Source organism: Hippoglossus stenolepis, chromosome 15, assembly GCF_022539355.2.
Source record: "Hippoglossus stenolepis isolate QCI-W04-F060 chromosome 15, HSTE1.2, whole genome shotgun sequence".
Lineage (NCBI taxonomy): Eukaryota > Metazoa > Chordata > Actinopteri > Pleuronectiformes > Pleuronectidae > Hippoglossus > Hippoglossus stenolepis.
This window is the reverse complement of record NC_061497.1, coordinates 20,479,175-20,498,568: the sequence shown is the minus strand read 5'-3', so window position 1 is coordinate 20,498,568 and position 19,394 is coordinate 20,479,175. Positions and strand designations below refer to the sequence as shown.

General features: G+C 42.0%; 1 protein-coding gene across 18 annotated transcripts in view; it reads left to right on the top strand.

The window, feature by feature from the left end:
- Positions 1-19,394, top strand: part of ncam1a (neural cell adhesion molecule 1a) — a 229,650-nt gene that overhangs the window by 208,504 nt on the left and 1,752 nt on the right. For 9 of the 18 annotated variants that reach the window (XM_047343366.1, XM_035177825.2, XM_047343358.1 and 6 more), the window contains 3 exons: positions 13,822-14,029; positions 15,847-15,963; positions 17,018-17,464. In XM_047343366.1, the coding sequence (XP_047199322.1) occupies positions 13,822-14,029; positions 15,847-15,963; positions 17,018-17,464 (772 nt within the window). Of the gene's footprint in view, positions 1-5,583; positions 7,424-13,821; positions 14,030-15,846; positions 15,964-17,017; positions 17,465-19,394 lie in introns of those variants that run through there. The other 9 variants (XM_047343367.1, XM_047343368.1, XM_047343361.1 and 6 more) reach the window with 2 other exon arrangements.

Genomic DNA, 19,394 nt, shown 5'->3' with positions numbered 1-19,394 from the left:
TTATATTTACTTCAGGAGTGGGTCCTCTCTACGGAGGCAGCCATGTTTTTTACAGTAGCCCAAACTGGACAAACTAAACGTCTTTTGAGTTTTTATGACAACTGAAGGCTACCACAGGTTCTCTTTCATGTTTGGAAGTGGAGGGTGAGGTGAGGGGTGTTCAGCTGCAACATGCAACTTCACCACTAGATGTCACTAAATTCTACACACTGAACCTTTAATATGACAGATGTTTAGACATTTAAAAAAATCTTGATCTGCTTGCTGATCCAGATTGTCGCCAAAGTTTAGGGGAATCTTCCCTGATCCATCACACATCCTTCCAAAAAGTTTTATTGTGTCTGTCCAGTAGTTTCTGCATAATCCTGCAATAAAGGGTGGAAACTCTCGACTCTCAGCAGCTCTTAAAAAACTTGAACACACTTTTAACAACACATTCAGAGGAAAGTGCACATGTGTTCATAGCAGATACAGCACCTGTGTCTCTCCTTTTCCTATTGGAGAAATACATTTCAGTTTTTTTACTAGCACAACATCCTTTATTCGCATTTAAACTTGTGCTCACTTCACAAAATCCAAGATACCAGTGTGCACTAGCTCAACAACAGCTATAAAGCATCCATATGAGGAGCAGCGGCGGAGTTGCTGTGTTTTTAGATAAAACTCATTCTGCTCGTCACTCAGCTTCTTCAAGCAGGTTTCCACTGCTCCAGGTTCAGTCAGAGCAGAAACCAGTCAGACCCGGAGCATTTTGTCCAGTCGACACCAAACACTACTCAGGTGGTCACGGTCCGTCTTTGTTCTGTTGCTGTGTGTGAGGTGCACGTTTTAACTTGGGCTGCCTCCCCGTCGCACTATGCCAGACCCATGGAAGAGGTGGATTCATCTCTTTTTTATCTTCCATTAGGAAATAGGTTTTTCTCTCTGTCTCATCCTGTCTTTCCTCTGTCACACTTTTTATTATGTTTTCACCATTGACTAGTTGCTTATTAATGTTGTATTCTGCACAACTATATTCTTCAACCAATAGGACATTAAACCAGAGAATAACCTCCTAATAACTTGTTATTGATAGTCAGTTTGGAAATAATTTTTCATATATATTGGAAAACCATACTACTTTGTATGGGCCTGATAATGTAGAATCCCTGAATACACTTAACAAATATATTCTTACGCAACAAAAGACAAAACAGCAACTGTCAATAACATCCAAATAACTCTAAATAAAATCTTTATAACTTAGAATATATTCTAAAATGAGGTCTTGCTCATAACTAATTCACTACTAGCCAAACTGGTTCCTTATTGTATTGTAGCCTCCTCTCCACACTTCACACTCAGTCCATTGAAGCTCACACCTACAACAATCAACACCTCGTCTTCTTCAGTGAAGAGTTACATGTTGGACACAACACGGAGGTCTATTGAGATCCTCTATTCCCACTCTGTGGTACAAGAACAAAGTCGGTACAAGTGTCTCCTTTAATAATGGAGCACTCAAGAGGTTTAATTTTCTTTTAGTTTAGAATAAAGTACTGGTAATGAAACGAAATCAAAACAGAACCACTGGGGCTTTTGTTCTCCAGCACCCGGCAGGAAGTGTAATAATGAATAAGTGTGCTTTAATATATAAAGTGTTCCCCTCTCCTCCATCCTCACCTTCAGTTTCCTTTCTGCACAAACGAGATCTCAATCGCTCTCAACCGTGTTTCCTTTCAAATTGAGTGAACATAGAAGAATCTGTAAAATGACTTAAATATATAAAATAAGTATCCTGAATGTCAGACACAACAAGTAAGAATGAATTATTATTTAATACAAGTGGAATAACATGTTGTTTACTTTATCTTGTGTCTTTAAAACAAAGCACTGACCCATAATACTTCATTTAAAGACCATGAAGAGTTGCATATGCCTGAGAAAGCACAGATTTCATATCTGCATGTGTCGGACAAAGTTTTATAAATGAGACATTTCAGAAAGGCTCATTTGCTCAACAAGTACATCACATGTGTGTTTCCAGGGCACGGAAACCCTAGAATAAACTACACTTACAATAACTGAGAAAAACGACAGAAAAATAAATGAAGCTGGTAATTCTCACAATACCATGATAATAGCCCTAAATCCCAAAACTAATCTGCGGCTGAAAATAGTCCTCAACAAAAAACCAGCTCTCTTTACTCCTGTTTGAATAATTCATGCTAAACACTGCAGCACCCAGCTGTTTTCCACAGATTAGTTGTCGCCTTTTTAAAAAAGGAAAGTACATGTGTTTGTTTTTTTTGTACTTGTTGCTAAACATTTACAACCTCAACAGTTTGGGGATTAGAGCCACAGAAGAACCAGACAAACACAATCTGACTTCCTGTTGACAATAAGAAAAAATATAGAAAAGACATCTTCAGCTTCTGGGTCTGGAAAGTGAAGCCAATGCCGGAAAGCTGTATTCTCACAAATGACCATTAGAGGGCGACTCCACAGAAAGAAAAAGAAGTGACCCCTACTTCTCACTTGATTTGTAACGTCACTAAACCTTTTCCTGAAAATTGAATAAAACCGATAGTTTAATTAGGATTTTATCATTTAAGTTTTTCAAAATTCAAACTTAATTTATAGTAAATAGGAAGATTTAGTATAGTATTAGTATTAAGCGTTAACTTTACAAATAGTATTTTTCTAACTCCCTGTTTGTCTCACTCATTGTTTCCCCTCATTGTTTTTTATTTTTCTATCGTCTCTCTGCCTCTATCTTTCTCTTCCACCCCCTGGTTTTATTGGGGTCTCACGGTTCAGGGGTCTGACCGACCACAACATGCACTATGTGTGCGTGTGTGTGTGTGTTTGTGGTCTGGTTCGGCGGGGACGCAGCCCGTACTCTCTCTGCATGGTGCCACTTCCAGCTGGATTAATTTTGTCTGTTGTTTACCGGAGACCCTTAAAAAAGGCATTGGCTGCCAGTGCATGGCACATAAAGAAACCAGTTATTTTCTGTTTTTCGCTTGCTGGGCTACAGCCACATAGCAGTGGGAGGTTTGGATCACTCATTATTCAACCAGAGCTGAAGTTCACATGAGCTTCGTCCAAGTCAGTCCTCCTTTGATTCCCATAAATACTTTCATTTAGTGCTTTTTTTTTATTCAGTATTATTTGGGGATATTTCTTCCAAGTTGCTGCCGTTTGTTTTCTCCTCACTTCGATGCACCTGGGAAATTGCTGAGGTTTATTTTTAGCTCCAACATCTGCATTTGATTTGAGGTTTCACAGCTGTTTTCGGTAACGTCGGCCCTAAAACAGCTGCTCCGTTGTAAACAATTATACTGGCTCCAATCCGCCAAATCGGCGCAGTGACGCACGTTGTGAATGCAGCGTTGATTCGAGGTTGAGTTTCAATCTGTCTGCTTGTTTTCCTCCTTTTTCATTTTTCCAAATACTTGCTCAGGCAGCAGAACGCCAAAGAAACATATCGATCAAAGTGAATTGAAAGCATTTTAGAGTCTCTGAAAACAGTGTTAAAGCAACACTATGTAACTTTCTGGCTGCAAAGCCCCGCTCACTGAACGGCAGATATTACCCATGATCCCAGGCTCCCTGAACCCGAAGAGAACAAATCCACCAAACTCTCGTTAGAATTCTTCATATTTTTAAAAGTCTCCTGCTGAATATTGGAGATAAACTCTGGTTTTTAATGACTTCTGAGTCTTTTTAACCGCTCTACAGTTCAACTCTTCAACCTGCTGGACCTGATTCTCACAATTGAAGCTGCAGCTATCAGTCAGATTGTACCAGCTCAGCAATAGTGCAAGAAAAATGGGAAATAAACCTATTTTAAGGTGAAAATGTTGCATAGTGTTGCTTTAAGCTACTTAGGAAAATAAGATCAGTTGAATCTGTTGTGTCCAAAACCTTTATTTCAATTGGCTCGGTGTCATTTCCTCACCCTGCAGATTCAGCTGTGCAGCATTTACACGCCTCAGACTTGCATGAAGTAAAAAATGCTGCCCAGCTGTGGGGGAGAATGAAAAACATCACAATTATCTTGCAAACAGAATCGTTGAAAGTGAACATGACACAAAACGTGGCAGGTGTCGAGAGCTGATCCATCCAAATCTCCCCAGCTAAGGTTGACGTTGGATTAAAACGACTGAAAAAACAGCCATTAACTCTCTGCAGTTTTTTCTGAATAACATGAGATCATCCATGTCATTTACTTGACCCCCCCCTCATAACCAGCTTCTGTTTTTGGCTGTGTGGTTTTGCATGGTTTTGCGTTCTCCCTGTCATGACCAGTGGTGTAACAGCAGCTGAAGAAGTGTCTCCACTGGGAATATTGTTCTTCTACAAATGAAGAAAACCCATCGAAATAATAGTTTCCTCTCTATTTACCACAAAACCGCTGCCACACTCTTTGGACTCCATCTTTATTCAACGTGTGTCTTTTCGCCAATTTCTTGTTTCCTCCAACCTCGTTTCCTTAGGAAAGGTCATTTATATTCCGGCGATTTGCGACATCAAGTGTGTTTTGATAGAAACATAATGACGCTCAGATTACTCTTTGATAAGCGTAATGAGGAAACATCTCTGATGAGTGTGTCTGCAAAGTCGCTGAAAGTATTTTACAAAAAAATCAACTAATTCCTCTGTATGAACACGTCTCTGTGATGCTCCTGCGTTTGCACAGCAGGTCAGTATCTGATGCCGCGGCGGCGTCATTACTCCACAGGCTTATTGGGGGAGCTGCTAATTGGAAATTGAAATTATACATTTTTTTGTACAAGTCGGTATTCCAGGCTTTGGCTCCAGCTTCCAAAAAAAACCTCACATAACAAAATCTTAAACATCCTACTGTGTCCACAGTAATGAGCTGGTGGGAGAGTTAATGAGGCCTTTGGATCAGGTTTACACGTCGGTGGCAAGTAAGCACGCACTTGCATTGACCTTTCATTACACCACTGGTCATTACAAACCAGAGAGAATAGCTTGACTCGTTGTGGATGTGCACTCGCATCCAGGTTGTCATCTATCTCTAAACTCTGCCGGTGACCGGCGCCATGACTGATTCCCGAGCTCCCCTTGTTTACATGAAACGTTCGACCGCGGAGGCCGGACCACGGCGCGTGTCTGAAAAACGTCCTCCTTTCTCCTGTCATCCCCCATTACCTTCATTTCTGTGACCTTCCACCCATGCCTGCCACGCACCGTGTGTCATTTGCCGTGCTACTAACATGCTACGACTTTCTTTTTTGCTTTGATCCTCTAACTTGGATTTCCTTTGTTTTTGTATTCCTCGGTTGAGTCTCTAATAGCCTTTTCAGACTTGTATTTCTGTATTTCTGACCTATTTTTCTATCTCTCTCCCTCTTTCCCCTCTTTTCTCCTGCTTCCTCTTTCCTCCTCGTCCTCTTCCTGTCTTCATGTGTGATCTTCTTGGGCACCTGTGGACCATGACATTGTCATACACACGAATTCCTTTCTCTGTTTGTGCCTTTGGTATTATTTTGGTTTTCTTGTCACACCTTATTGCTGTGCCTCTCACTCCAAAAATGTATGTATGTGTGTATTGTTGATCGATAACCTCAGCTACCCTCGGTTGCCAGTGTGTGACGTCCAGTCTGGCAGCTCTCCTGCTGTCCATGCTCACTGTGCACTGGCTCTCATAAACTGATTTTGTTCAAGGAGAAAGAGGATAGTCTGAGCCGGTGAAATCTTTGGGCCCGGACCCCTTTGCTTTCTATGCCTTTTTGACCCTTGTGCAGCCACACACAAGATTAAAAAAAACGATGAAGACAGGGACGCTGGAGGTGACTCAGAGTTGAGGGTGCTGAGAGAATATATAATGCATTCATTGGTTTTTACTGTTAATTTGAATGGCCCGCAACATTTTATACCAGTTTTAGGAGATTTTACACGACAACAGGCGGCCACTAAAATCTGTGATCCTCTCAGCTCACGCTAACGTTATTTGGGCCACATTCTACATTTGTGCATCAGGCCGAACAGAAAATACACAGAATATTCTGAAATCAAATATTATAAATAAAATGGCGTACCATGATTTTTTTGCTGTGGAGGGGACACCCAGAAACAATTGGTGCAACATCTGGAAGTCAAGCTCCCAGAGAAAATAACCATTTACATTTTTAGCCTTAACGGGTCAACCACTGCTTGATTAGCACGTCCACACGGCACAGATGAAAACATTAAATTGAATTTGTTAGGCCTACTTCTATGCTACCATCAAAATAGTTGTGTAGAAGATTAAATCTCTTATTGATTTGTGTCGTTAAAGGTTTTGCCTTGTAGTTACAGCCCCTGGCCTGTAGGGGCTGCTGCAGCCCCCTCAGCACCCCTCCTTCCAGCGTCCTTGGACGAAGAGTTGCGATATTGGTTTCATGATGTTATTACAGGGTGCTCAGTACTTGTATTATTCTCAACTTCTGGGGGTTTAGACTCTGTTAATATTCGTTTTCATATAATTTTTTTTTGTTCATGTCTACACAATGAATAGATCCAGAGAGGGACACGTTTAGAGGGTTTTGTCATCGTTACACGACGGACATGGGTGCTTCCTCTGAGATACAGTGTGAACAGAGTGTTGCTGCTTTGTTTTAGATACAGTTAGCACATTCATAATGCCTTAATGTGATCTCAAGAGGGGAGATAAAATCAAAAAATAATTACCCGACACCGTTTAATCACGTGTCCACGGTGTCCTAACCAGGAACGGCAATCGCAAAGAGACTTTTATTTTGGAATTTATTGCCTAACAAACAGACACACGCCATTCTGATCTTATGTCACGGACGACATACAAGCATGACAAGTGCATGAGAGCCGACACGAGGCATGATCCGGTGTTCATGAATGTGCTTATGCAGCTGCTTCCAACTTCCCCCAGTCGAGCATTATGAATGTGGTAACTCAAGCGTTGAGTGCAAATGCCGTGCCTAATTTCTGTTTTATTATGTTTTTTGTGTTTTTGGGGAGGGGGGGGGGATACAAGCTTGAGAAATCCTGCTGGACAAAGATGCGGAGGGAAAAACATTTGCAGAGAAATGTAGTATTGATTATGGTCAGAGTACTCGTTTTTTTCAGGAGACTTTATTACTCGTCAATATTACATATTATGCTCACGTTCAAATACATTGTTATGTAACCGCCTTGTCAGAAGAGAGAGGTTCCGAAGGTTGTGCAGAGAAACTAATCATGTTTTTGTGACCGTGTACATACTCTTTTCACACTGAGAAACGCAAGAAATCAGCTGTTATTTTGACGGTTCATTGTTCTCTTTTTACCTGGAAGCAGAGAAATGTCTAAAAAAAAAAGACAACGCTGACGTGCAACAGCTGTTAAAAACATTAAAAATAATTCATTTTCAATTATGTGACATTTATTTTAATTCTCTGAGACATTTTTGTAAGTACATTGAACAGTGAAATTCCATAAAAATGTAGTCTTTATTAAAATGTTTCACTGAGTAATAGCTTTTTAGCTGTTTTAAAGTGGTGGCCAAGTTTAGCTTCTGTCTTTCCTCTGCAGCCTTCACACAGCGTCTGTATTCTGCATTCAGTGTTGCATTACACCACCGCTCACACGTGACTGTTAAACACAGACGGCCATTAGAAGGTTAGAATCCTGGCGACAGCCGAACTGAAGAAGAAGACGCAGGTTGCATTCTGAGGGAAAAACCCAGCAAATGGTTAAACAGAGTCTGTCGAGAAGAGGCTTCGCAATTCTACAGCACGTGAACAATTTCTTTTAAAACTGAAATCTAAATTCTAGTCAAGATTATTTTACTTTTTAAAGAAAGTGGTGATTTTCTAAAACAAAGGAACGCTGGACATGCTTCTAAAATGTAACGCTAGAACATTAAATCCAAACTTTTGAATTGCAGTTACAGCCATTAACCAGTAGGGGTGTGGAGGAAGGCAACACTCACCTCACGTCACCTTCATTCAGACATGATCGCTTCAATGTGAGAGAATCAATAAAGCATTGATACATTTCAAGTAATCAGACAGATGGTGATTTCTCTCTTTTTAGTGATAATGAAAACATCATGTGATCGATACTGTAGATTTATTTAAAGGCCAAGCACCAAACACGATGTGTTTTTAAACCACTTAATACGACTTTATTTAGAATCACAGCTACGAGTTTCTCCGAATGGCTCGGTGCAGATGTTAACATCCGAGGGCAGCTCTTGAATTTCCCCGACGTGTTGAAATACAACGTGGTTCTGTTGTTCACAAAGAAGAAGAGGTTGTACTTGTTGTCAGTTATCGGCGATGTTGTCTACTTGAAGAGCAGAAGTGCAAAGTGCACTTCACTTCCAAAATAAGCAAATGTCAAAGGTCCCTCCGCCTGATGTGTAAACTTTGAGGGGGCCCTTCAGAGCAGGGGCCGAGGTGAAGGAGGCTCGAGAGGCTCTTTGCACATGGCACAGGATGTGGAAGCACTGTGCAACTCGCTCTCTCACTTCGACCTCACACACCTGAAGGTAGAATGACCTGTTTACCCAAAGAGGAATGAAGAGACAGACAAAGATAAAGTACCCGTAGATATATATATATTTTTTCTTGTGATAGTTTCTTCTGTGCAGTTTTCATCTCTCAGCCGTGACCTTCTAACCTTCCTTATTTCCCGGGCCGGGATCAAAAGCCAGACTCGTATTCCTTCGCTTTATTACCCCTGGCAGCGCCGCTCCATCTCCACTAGGCTCTGTCACACAGATAATAAGAGTTTACAACCCCCCCGAGGTGCTCTTTGTCACCCGTCGGTCCCTCCCGGTGTTCATCAGTGCTCAGTGAGTAATGCCGCCGCTGATCAGAGCTAAGTGCTTTTCATTTCTACTAATCAGAAGCTTTGTATAAATGTTTGCATCAGACCTGCGCTGCATATAAACAGAATATTCCTCTTCCCCCCCGAGGCGAATGGTGCAGTCCCCCCCTCTGCATGCAGAGCACCAGAGGAGCTGCAACGTTTTTTAGTCTGTCAGCTGGATGCGATAAATGAGATGCACAGCGGCGTCTCAAAGTCTTTTCAGGGCTATTTTACACTTGGATAGAAGTTACGATGGAATCAGCAGAAATTTAGGGAAATTAAGAGACAATTTATTTTGCATCTATAATCTACAAAAGTTCTTCCTCTCTCTCTTGTGTCCTTTATCTTTGTCATTTCAACAACTTCACCAATTATTGTAGAAAACTTCATGTTGTGCTTGTTTTTCAAATGATCACATTTCAGATTCTAATTCTGACTGAATCAAAAGGCATAAAACAATCAGGAAAAGGCTCAATTTATCATCTCTGTCTCACTATCGTCTCACTGCATATTCAATTCAGTATATGAATATATTTTAAAAACTATAAGTAAAACATTTTCCTAATGCCTCCACTTTTCACCCCTCACGCTCTATGAAAATGAGTTGGCAGTATATATATTTTTCAGGCCAGTATACACATCAGTTTTTAATGCCTGTTGCCTCTCTAGTAACTGAAATATTCATTTAAGTGTCTGCAGCACTACACACACACTACACACACTACACACACACTCACACGCTTCCTCCTGCATGAAGACTCGACAGAGATCTTAATCAGTCAGAGACTGAATCAGTTGTCGGCATCACTCCTGCTTCCTCGTGCCAAAAAAACAAGCTGAAGGCTGTGGTCTTTATTGGTGGAGCAGCGCCACACTGTGGTCGAGCTCCGACGCACACATGGGGATTAGTGAAGAAACTTTATGGCAATGCCCAAAGAAAACAGAACAGAGTATAGAAATAATGGAAATAGAAAAAGTATATAGAGTTAGAAATAGTGAGATATAATTTGCAGATGTTAACCATCTAAAATAGGAATTGCAAGGTACATTATTGACATGTGCACATTAAAGATGTTTTTTTCACCATAATGACGTGGAGAGAAAATGGAGAAGTGACTCACAGATTGGATTCTTCTGTCAATCTCTTATTTATATGGCACACTTTAATCAGATCAAACGTTATTCAAAGTGCTTTAAAGACGGGATGCTAAGAAATGAATTCAAATCAGGTAAACAGATACGATAACCTCGATTTTAGCTGATTAAATAAATATATAATATATTCCATCATTGTAGTTAGTGTAAATTACTTTATTTTTAACCTTAAAGACACACAGTGATTAAATGACACTGTATACAAATGAATTTGTATACAGTGCATAGTTTGTATAGTTAGAGTCGTGTAAAATGCGGAACCATCATCATTGTACCGGCTCAGATTCAGTGACAGTTGTGATCCTTTAATGTGACGATCATGTCTGCGACAGGTCAGAGTCGCTTCGTGTGTTACAGAGACACAGAGGATGTGATACAGAGCAGCAGTGAGATGATGCTGCAGCTCCTAGAGTCAGAGTTTCTCCTTTCTGACACGTGTGTGGCCTGTTCGACACCTCGAGTCAGATCAGTGTCGAGGATAAGAGTCCTCACACCCCCTTCTTCCTCTGTAGATGGGTGAACGCCAATTTGCTCCTCTATAGTGTGAATGTTGAGCTTTTTTGATCTGTGCAATTTACAGATCCTTCTTCTCCTCTCTGCACTTTGTTGCATGGACAATCTTATGTTTTTGCGTCTCTGTGCTGAAATACCTTTAACTCTCCACCTGCAGCCTGATGAGCAGATTCATTCACGCACCAATCATCACCTCTCCCTCAAGTTCATCCTGACATATTAAACATATTTAAAATCCTGATTTACTTAATGAGAATGAAGATAAAATGACAATTATGAGTCCAGTAAAAAAAAAATAGAGCCATCAATGGATCAGGTGGATTTTGAGAGGTTAACTGAAAGTCTGCATGCGTTTAGTTTATCTTACGCATCTTAGTCAACAGCGGCTGTTTGGAAGCATCCCTCAGGGTTCTAATGAAATGTAAATTAACTGCCAATATGAAGGTCTTTCATCAGCGGGCCGCCGCGTTGAATGTGGCAGATCGTCTGTGCAGCCTGGACAGTAACCACTTATTGATTTTCCTGGGATTGTGTGGTTTCCCAGTGAAATTGAGGCTTATCACATGCGCCCTGTTATCAGCGCTCCTGTGGGGAGGGGGGGGGGGGTGGGGGTGCTCAGTACTGTACCTGACAGGCCTGTAAAGAGAAATGTTTGTGTAGTCCATCCTGACACATAGATTTGTGCGTTCTCTCTCAGTGAGCACTCGGTGACAACACCCTCGACACCAACCCCCCTCCCGGAGCCCTGAAAACACGCCACATGATTTATTGTTCCTGTTAAAATGCAAATGAAGCAACGGGCAGAGGGAAAAAACAAGTGTTGACTGCTTCACTTTCGTCACCCGAGTATAAATACACCCGGCTGGCCCCACTCCTCCTGCTGCTCTGATTACAGCCATCAGGGAAAATGAAGGACTGCGTTGCAACAAAAAGGCCAAAATAAAACGCTGAATTGAAATTAAACGTCTAGACTGCGTGTTCACTTAAAAATGAATCTGTCATTCAAGAGAGGCAAACACAAACAAAACTAATCGTTATCGTTCATTGTGAAATCCTGCAACCACGAGGTTTTTTAAAAAACGCCATGTGCTGCAAGGCCACGATCACCGTGCTCACCTCAGAGCCCCAGAGGATTGTGGGTCCGTGTCAGTCACAAGTTTAATGGTGCGTTCAGGCGCTGCTTGTCAACTTGTAAAGTCGGGGGAGTTTTATGTCGGTGGTAAATATGTCACATGAACGGGACCAATGAAAAATTGATGGTGGGATGTAAATAACCTGAGGTTGGGTTAAAGTTAACATTACAACACAGAAAGGGCCAAGATATGAACATGCTAATGCTCATTTCTTTAATCCATCTTTTAGAAAAATGTAACCGACGTGTACTCTTGACATTTGAGTTTGGTCCATGTCCCAGTTGCTAACCTGGAGGAGGTGGTGTTTATGATTGCACACAGCAGCCATGCAGACACCAGGGGGACACCTTTTCATGGCGTCCATCTTCATATACAGACTATGGGTATATAACGTTTAACGGGTTTCTCATGTGCAAGTCACAACAACAAAAAACTAAGTATGTAAAGAGCATTAATGAATCTGACACAGACGTGTTGCAAACATATTACTGCTCCTTCTACTGAGATGATTCTACAGCACCATCTTTGTCAGGGTCACATTTTAATGCACATCCACTGAGCTCTGTGAGTCATTGTGTACTTTCCTGTTTGAAGTATTTCGGTAAGTAGCTTGTGTTTTGACCCCATTTGATGTCAAATCAGACATCAACATGTTTCTCATCGACTGCAATGAACCATTCATCGAAATTCAGACCCTGACCCAGGTCACCAAAACATCCTATAGATCTGGTTTTTGTTTGTTTGTTTGTTTTCCTGCTAAAATGCACATACAGCTCACACGCCAAGATGGAAGTCTGGCGATCAATTATCAGTCTGGATTTATAAATAATCTCATCAAATGCCTGAACGAGCGATGAGCGCTGAAGACGCCGTTCTTGAAATGCAAAGCCGCAAAGCCTGAAACCGCCATCGACCCCCAAATCCTGTTTATTCCATCCTGACAATAAACTGCAATGTGCATTAGTTTATGTAGAATAATGCGTGTGTGAGGAAAATAACCTGCATTTGCACTTTGCCCCTCAAAGTGGAAATTAAAAAAAAGAAGATAAACAGCTGCTCGGATAAACCAGTTTAACCTTCATGTTTTTCTGGGAGCAGCTGAGAGAGAAATTGATTTGGAACGTTCTGAAGTTGAAAAGCTGGATAATGAGCCACATGACATCTGTTAATGTCAAAGAAACAATCCAGTTTTTTTTCTGTGCTACGTTTCTTGGTGGCTAATTGTTCTGTTTGTTCCAGTCGTCTGCCTCTGAGCATCATGGGTAAGAAAGTGGATGTTTGCAAGACTTTCGCAAAGTTTCCAAATAAGTGAAATAGCTCAGAGTGTTAAATCTGACATTTAATATTCAAGAAATACATCAATCATACATAAAATAACTCTTTGGACTTTTTAATATTTAAAAAATGACTTGATTAACCATCTAAGCAGTTTCACCACCACCAGTGTCTATGAATATATTGTTTGTCACATACTTTGCAGATGATGTAACCCCCCCGTCTCCCACAAATTACTTTTATAAACTACTAATTTGCAACAACACCCCAACCACAAAGGCCATAAACTGGTTTATAACCATAATTTCGAGGAGACAATGACTTTGACAAATTACTGTGGGGATTCTCCGGCGAAAAAATTCCCGAAAACAACCACTGAAGACATATTTGTCATATCTGACATGTTAGTGGTCAAAGGGCTACGCATTGGCATTACAATTTTTAGGACGAAAAATTTAATTAAATGTGTTTGTATGTAGTAAAAGTGCTAATATCACCCTCCTCTTATTTAATAAACTTATATAGAACCGTAGATGTCAGATGAAATCCTGCACTTGTGTGTGAAATTGAACGTCTCAAGTGTGTCGGCCACGTCCACTTTCAACAATAAACGTAAAGTTGTGATAATGAAAGTGAACAAATGAAGGTTTTATTGTGTTTAGATTGTTAGTTCCCATGTGGCGCTGACATGCTCTAAATTCCCTGAGAAAAGAGCCACACACTTGAGGTCCTGACAACCTGAAGCAGTTTATTAAAAGCTTGACTGCATTCCTCATCATCTCTCTCCCTCTCTCCTCCTAACTTTCTCTCTATCCCCCTTTCCTTCATGTTAAACCCTCTTTCCAACTCCTCTCCCCCTTTTCTTTTTCTCGCCTGGTTTGCTTGTGTCTCCCCCCTCTCCCCCGTCCGTGTCCTCCAGACGCCACGGACAGCGTCTCGGGCCTCGGCACCGGAGCCATCGTGGGCATCCTCATCGTCATCTTCTTCCTGCTGCTGGTGGGCGTCGACGTCACCTGCTACTTCCTCAACAAGTGCGGACTCCTCATGTGCATCGCTGTGAACTTCTGCGGGAAGGCCGGCCCCGGGGCCAAGAGCAAGGACATCGAGGAGGGCAAGGCCGCATTCACGTAAGTCCGTCCCACAACTGTGTAGGACACATTGTGATTGTTTAAAGCTGCAGTGATTAATATAATTTATATTATCAATAGATCATGTTGCTCCGTGCACAGTGAAAACATGGCTCACAGCGACAAACACAGAGAGAATCATCACAAGCTGAATTAAAATGATGCACAGAACAAATATTCACTCTCAGGAGATGGTGGAGAGCAAAGTTGAGCAAATACAGATGAACAGAAACTTCAAATTAATGCTGGTGTCCCTCTGTTTCTGCTGGAAGTGTGAACAGATAATAAGAATATAATAAAATACATACAAATCTTTAAATAAGCCGTTTGAAAGAGCGGCGTCTGATGAGAACGTTTTTATTTGTTGGATTTGTTCCGGTTTGCTGGAAGTCACAGAAAAACTACCTTCATCAGTTTAGAATTTACATTTAATAAACTTGTAGAAATAGAAATGTCATAATACGACACAGGGAGAGGTTTGTTAGAACTGTTCTCGCCCAACAACAGATTGCACCGAGCATCGAGAAGTCCTGTCGAGATTCTCCTGATTCTTGGATATAGTGAAAAACTGTGAGATAATAACATCCTGAATGTGCGTCTGCACTAACGGTGCTGGGAGTTAGAAGTTAATACATCGTGTACCTTTTACTTTGAAATATCAGTTTTCTGACTGAGGGTTTGGGACAAACAAGCCTATTTCCCCAGATGTTGAACTACAATGGAAGCAGATAAAGATGATTTATTTTTCACCGGGAACACAACGATTGACCATGTTTTGTGTTGTGAGAAAAAAAAGTTTCCCCTTCACAATTTCTTCTAGATAATTTTGATGATACTGACGGTGATGCAGAAATATTAACGTGGAGCAGCTTTTATCTCCCTCACTTCTCCCTCCTGCTTTTAGATGAAACTAGTTTAAGGCGCAAATCTTTTTCTATGATAACAAAAATAATTCAGGGTAAGATAAAACCTCCTGTCCTCTTATATGTCTACTATCAGAACCAGAGCATCATGTGTAGGGTTGTTGTGTTTGTTGGAGGTTTGTGGCTGATGATTCGTATACGACCAGATTTCAAACGCTGCATTTCCTGAAGCCATATTACATCTTTAAAGTGCATGTTGAATATGAACAGTAAAATATGCAGCGCTGTATTTAACATTACCACTGTAAGTGTCTATTTGTGTTTAAATTATGTTTTAGCATGTTTGGCCTTTGTTTGATCAGAGATTCAGTTCAACACACGGAGCCGTCTGTCATCACGCGCTTCAGAACGCAGCACAACAAAATAAATATTTAAACCAAACCGCTTGGATGAAACAGATTTATTGAGAGCGAGCCGTGACGTGCACCGAGTTGATATCTCGCCTCAGATCTAAACATGTCAGCCACTGCTCGCGATCACTTGAAAGCGCCGCTCAGTCGCAGAGCGGCGTGACGATAACAGAAGAGCCCCCGGGGGGGGGCTACAATCAGAGCCTGCAGGTGGATGCAGGTGGAGGATGTTCACACGCTGGAATGAAAGAATGAGAGAGCGTTTGACGGCTCAAAGGAGTGAATCAGTGTGTTTACATGTTTCTACTCGGCAACAAATCAAATCAGTTTTGCGTTGCTACTGATCACCAGTGATTCTTTAAATAGATTTGTTTATATCTCATGGGTGGGGTGGGGGGGGGGCACAGAGGTGTCACTGTTAGTGTGCGATAACACGAGCTTCTTGTTTGACCGAACACGAGTCTATGATCTGACACTGTTTGACAGTAATAGGAAAAGTGAGCGTGTGAAGTCGCTAATTGTCAGTTTCCATTTCAACCGACAGGAAGGATGAGTCCAAGGAGCCGATCGTCGAGGTGAGAACGGAGGAAGAAAACCGCCCGAACCAAGAGGGGGGGGCTCCCACAGAGCCCAACGAGACCACGCCTCTGACAGAACCTGAGTGAGTCCAACAGGAACCAGAACCACGCCCACATTCTACAGGGTTCACACAGACTTAGATCTCTGCAAGGACCAAAATCATTGGATTGGTGAACATGTACAAATGTAAACCTTGAAGTAGTAGAAAGAAGTAAAGTCAGGATAGTACTGATTCTATTTTACTTGCAAATCCCATCTCTGTGTATGATGTGGAATATATTAAACCATAAAACTGCTTATACTGTATAATACAAGACATATTAATACCTGTTAATATTCAATAGCCTCGGGTCTTCATATCTTCATATCATATCTTAAATACACACACCTCCGCCACGGTCCAACGGTCCCCTTCAATTCAAACAAGCTGCACCAAATTACACACACTCATAGATAATACTTCTCTATATATGCCTGATTCTTTTCATCAAGATCCATGAATTATTCCAAAAGAAAGTGGAAGATTATTCCTTGTTCCATCCCAAAATGTAATGGGTTCATTTTTGGCCGATGATCCATCCTTCCACGAAGTTTCGAGGAAATCCGTTCAGTAGTTTTCACATATTCTTATTCACAAACAAACAAACCAACAAACAGACTATTCAGTTATATTGAATCATTTCCTTTAAGGCTGAGACTCTAACTCTCTTAAAAAACAACAAATATTATAATTGCAATCAAACAACCACTTTACATGATGATGATTCTTTGACTTAAAGTTGAGCAAAGTCAAATCCCGTCTGAATTCAACCCGTTCAGATGGAGTCGGACCAACGATCGCCACCTTCTCCCGGCTCCTTTTTAATTTTAGCCTCCTACTCCTGAAAGTGCTGCTTTCTTTGTGTACTTTATTGTTGTGTTATTTTGTTCGCCCCCCCCCCCCTCACAAGTATTCTGTTGCTAACCTTCCGATTGTGTAGATTTTTCTTTCTCCCTGCAGCACTGTAGCACTCACTCTGCCTTGTTTATGACGTGCACTCTCCCTCTACCCCCCTTTATTTCTCTCACTGTCCTTTTTTCTTTCTTTTCTGGTGGCTCTCTGCTTCCTCCCTCCCTCCCCCACCCCCACCACACAGGCCCGCCGCTGCTGCCGACACCACCCCCCCGGTGGCAAACTTGCTCCCCGCCACTGCCACTAACTCAGTTACCGAGAGCTTTAGCACGGCACACAGCAGCCCTGCTAGCGAGAGCACCACGATAACCACCAGCGCCTCCAGCCCGACCAAAGCCGCCCCTCCAAAAAACAGCCCCGTTGCCCAGTCCGGTTCTCTTAAAGCTAACACCCAGCCTGATGTCGGGCCCCTGGTCGACCTGAGCGACACCCCTAAAGTCCCCCCCTCCTCCAACCCAACACCCGCCGCCTCAGAGGCAGTCAGCTCGCCCTCCGCTAACGCCGATGGCCCACAGAGCCAGAGCGAGCCAGTCAAAGCCCCCGACAGCAGTAAGGACTTACAGGTAGACGGCCCGAGCAAGGACCCCCCCAATGCCCCGTGCACAGACTCGACCACGACAGCTCAACATGAGTATGAACACTTTCATTTTCACATCCCTCCACCTGTCACCCTCGATTCTCGTGGCATCCCAATGAACCGTGTCGAAAGGAAAATTCACCCTGGAATGTAAATGCAGTGGTTTTGGTGTCAGACGCCCACATGCAGAATCATCCACCAGTCAGACACATTAATATTAATATATGTAAGTAACAGGCAGGTTCTAATTTACCAAAACGTGCAGATTGACCTTTCATTTTACATCGAGACCTGAACGTTACCTGAACACAAAAATCACAAACTGAAAACCTGCAAACACTCGTCTTCCTCTTTCATCTTCACATACAACGTGAAAATGAGAAGAAAACATGTCGGCCCCTCAGACCTTTTCATCAGTGCTTCTGCACAGCTGCCTTTAGATTTCCACACTGTTGTCTGATCCCTCAGTAAATATATGTTTGTGTGTGGGCTCGGCACAACTGCTCAATAGATAAATATTGTGGGAGAAGATCCAGTGTGTCTGCCGAGAGCGGCATCATTATACCTGAATGAATGCAGACGGAAATCTAGTCGCAGTTTGAAAAGGAAGCTTTGATTGTTGACAAGCCCCAGATTCTCCAGTGATAGTTTATTTATTTCTTTTTTTTACAAACACCCACCTTTTTATTGACACAAGGCAAAAGTTCTGGAAAACACAGGAAAATATAAACTTCTGAGTCAAAACAAAAAAGATCTGGATGAGCGAAGGTGTATGATGTATGATCGCTGACAGGACATTTCAGGGTGAATTTGTCCACATGTTCCAGTGGGACGCCACCAGTGCATGTTTGTCTTCAACCACCACCTCCTCCGCCCTCTGCTTGTTCGTTTCCTGTCATATCAGCTTCTTCGTTTTTTCACTCATATCTGTCTCTGTGATCAACCACTTCCCGCATCATGGTGGGGACGGTTGAATGATGTATTTTATTTAATCCGCACCTTATCCCCGTTGCAGGTGTAGTCACATGAGGACCTCTTGTAGACTATCGTAGCATATTGGAAACATTTTAAAGGATCGTTGTGCTTAAGGCTGTCAAATACGAAAGACGTTAAACAAAGGCAAGAAAGTAGACGTTTCAAAAAGCTTCCTGTCCTGCTGCACAACAAAAAAAAAAGGAGATTCTTGTTTGCTTCTTGAAAGAATAGAAAAAAACTCAGAATAATGAACTTGAAAGTAATTTAAACACGTTCTTTTAATTTTGATGAAGTGATAGCAGATGGTGAAAAGCCCCAACACAATCCCAGCATCCCTCTCAGACACCTCTGGTTTTCTGTTTTTATTCCTGTTTTATTTCACCGGAACTACAAAGGGTTATTATTTGGGGATTTTGCCCCGAGGAGCTTGCAGATGTTCCTGATTCCCAACAGCCTGTGAGGATAATGAGAGAGCTAAGACACAAGATGAATTACAGAGGCTCGCTGACAATTACTCCTCTCCTGCTCCCTCGTTCTCTCTCTCCCTCTCTCTCTCTCCCTCCTTCGTCTCGAGCCTCCCTCCCTCGGACGGCCGGCAGAGATGAAGATGTCAGTGATGAAGAATGGGGGGTTGAGAGCTAGTTGGAAGCAGAGCTCGTGTCAGCTCAGCATCACCTTGATATAACCACACTTGTCATGGGAGGGATTTGTCTTCATAACTCTGTGACAGAGCTGAAGTCTCCTTCTCCCTCTGATCTAAAGTGATGATTCTTCCACAACATCCCGGCACTGAGAAGTCTGCTCATGCCTCTGGTGGATTTATTGGTTTTTCTGAGTGACCCGCTCCTCCTCAGGACCCAAAATGTACTTTATAGACAGATTTCACTGACTATAGACTCATACTTATACATATACACGTGCATTTTATGATGCTGCTAAACACCACATTCCAAAAGGTGTTTTATAAACAGGGTTCAATCAATTTTAATTCAATTGGTGGAACTTTGAA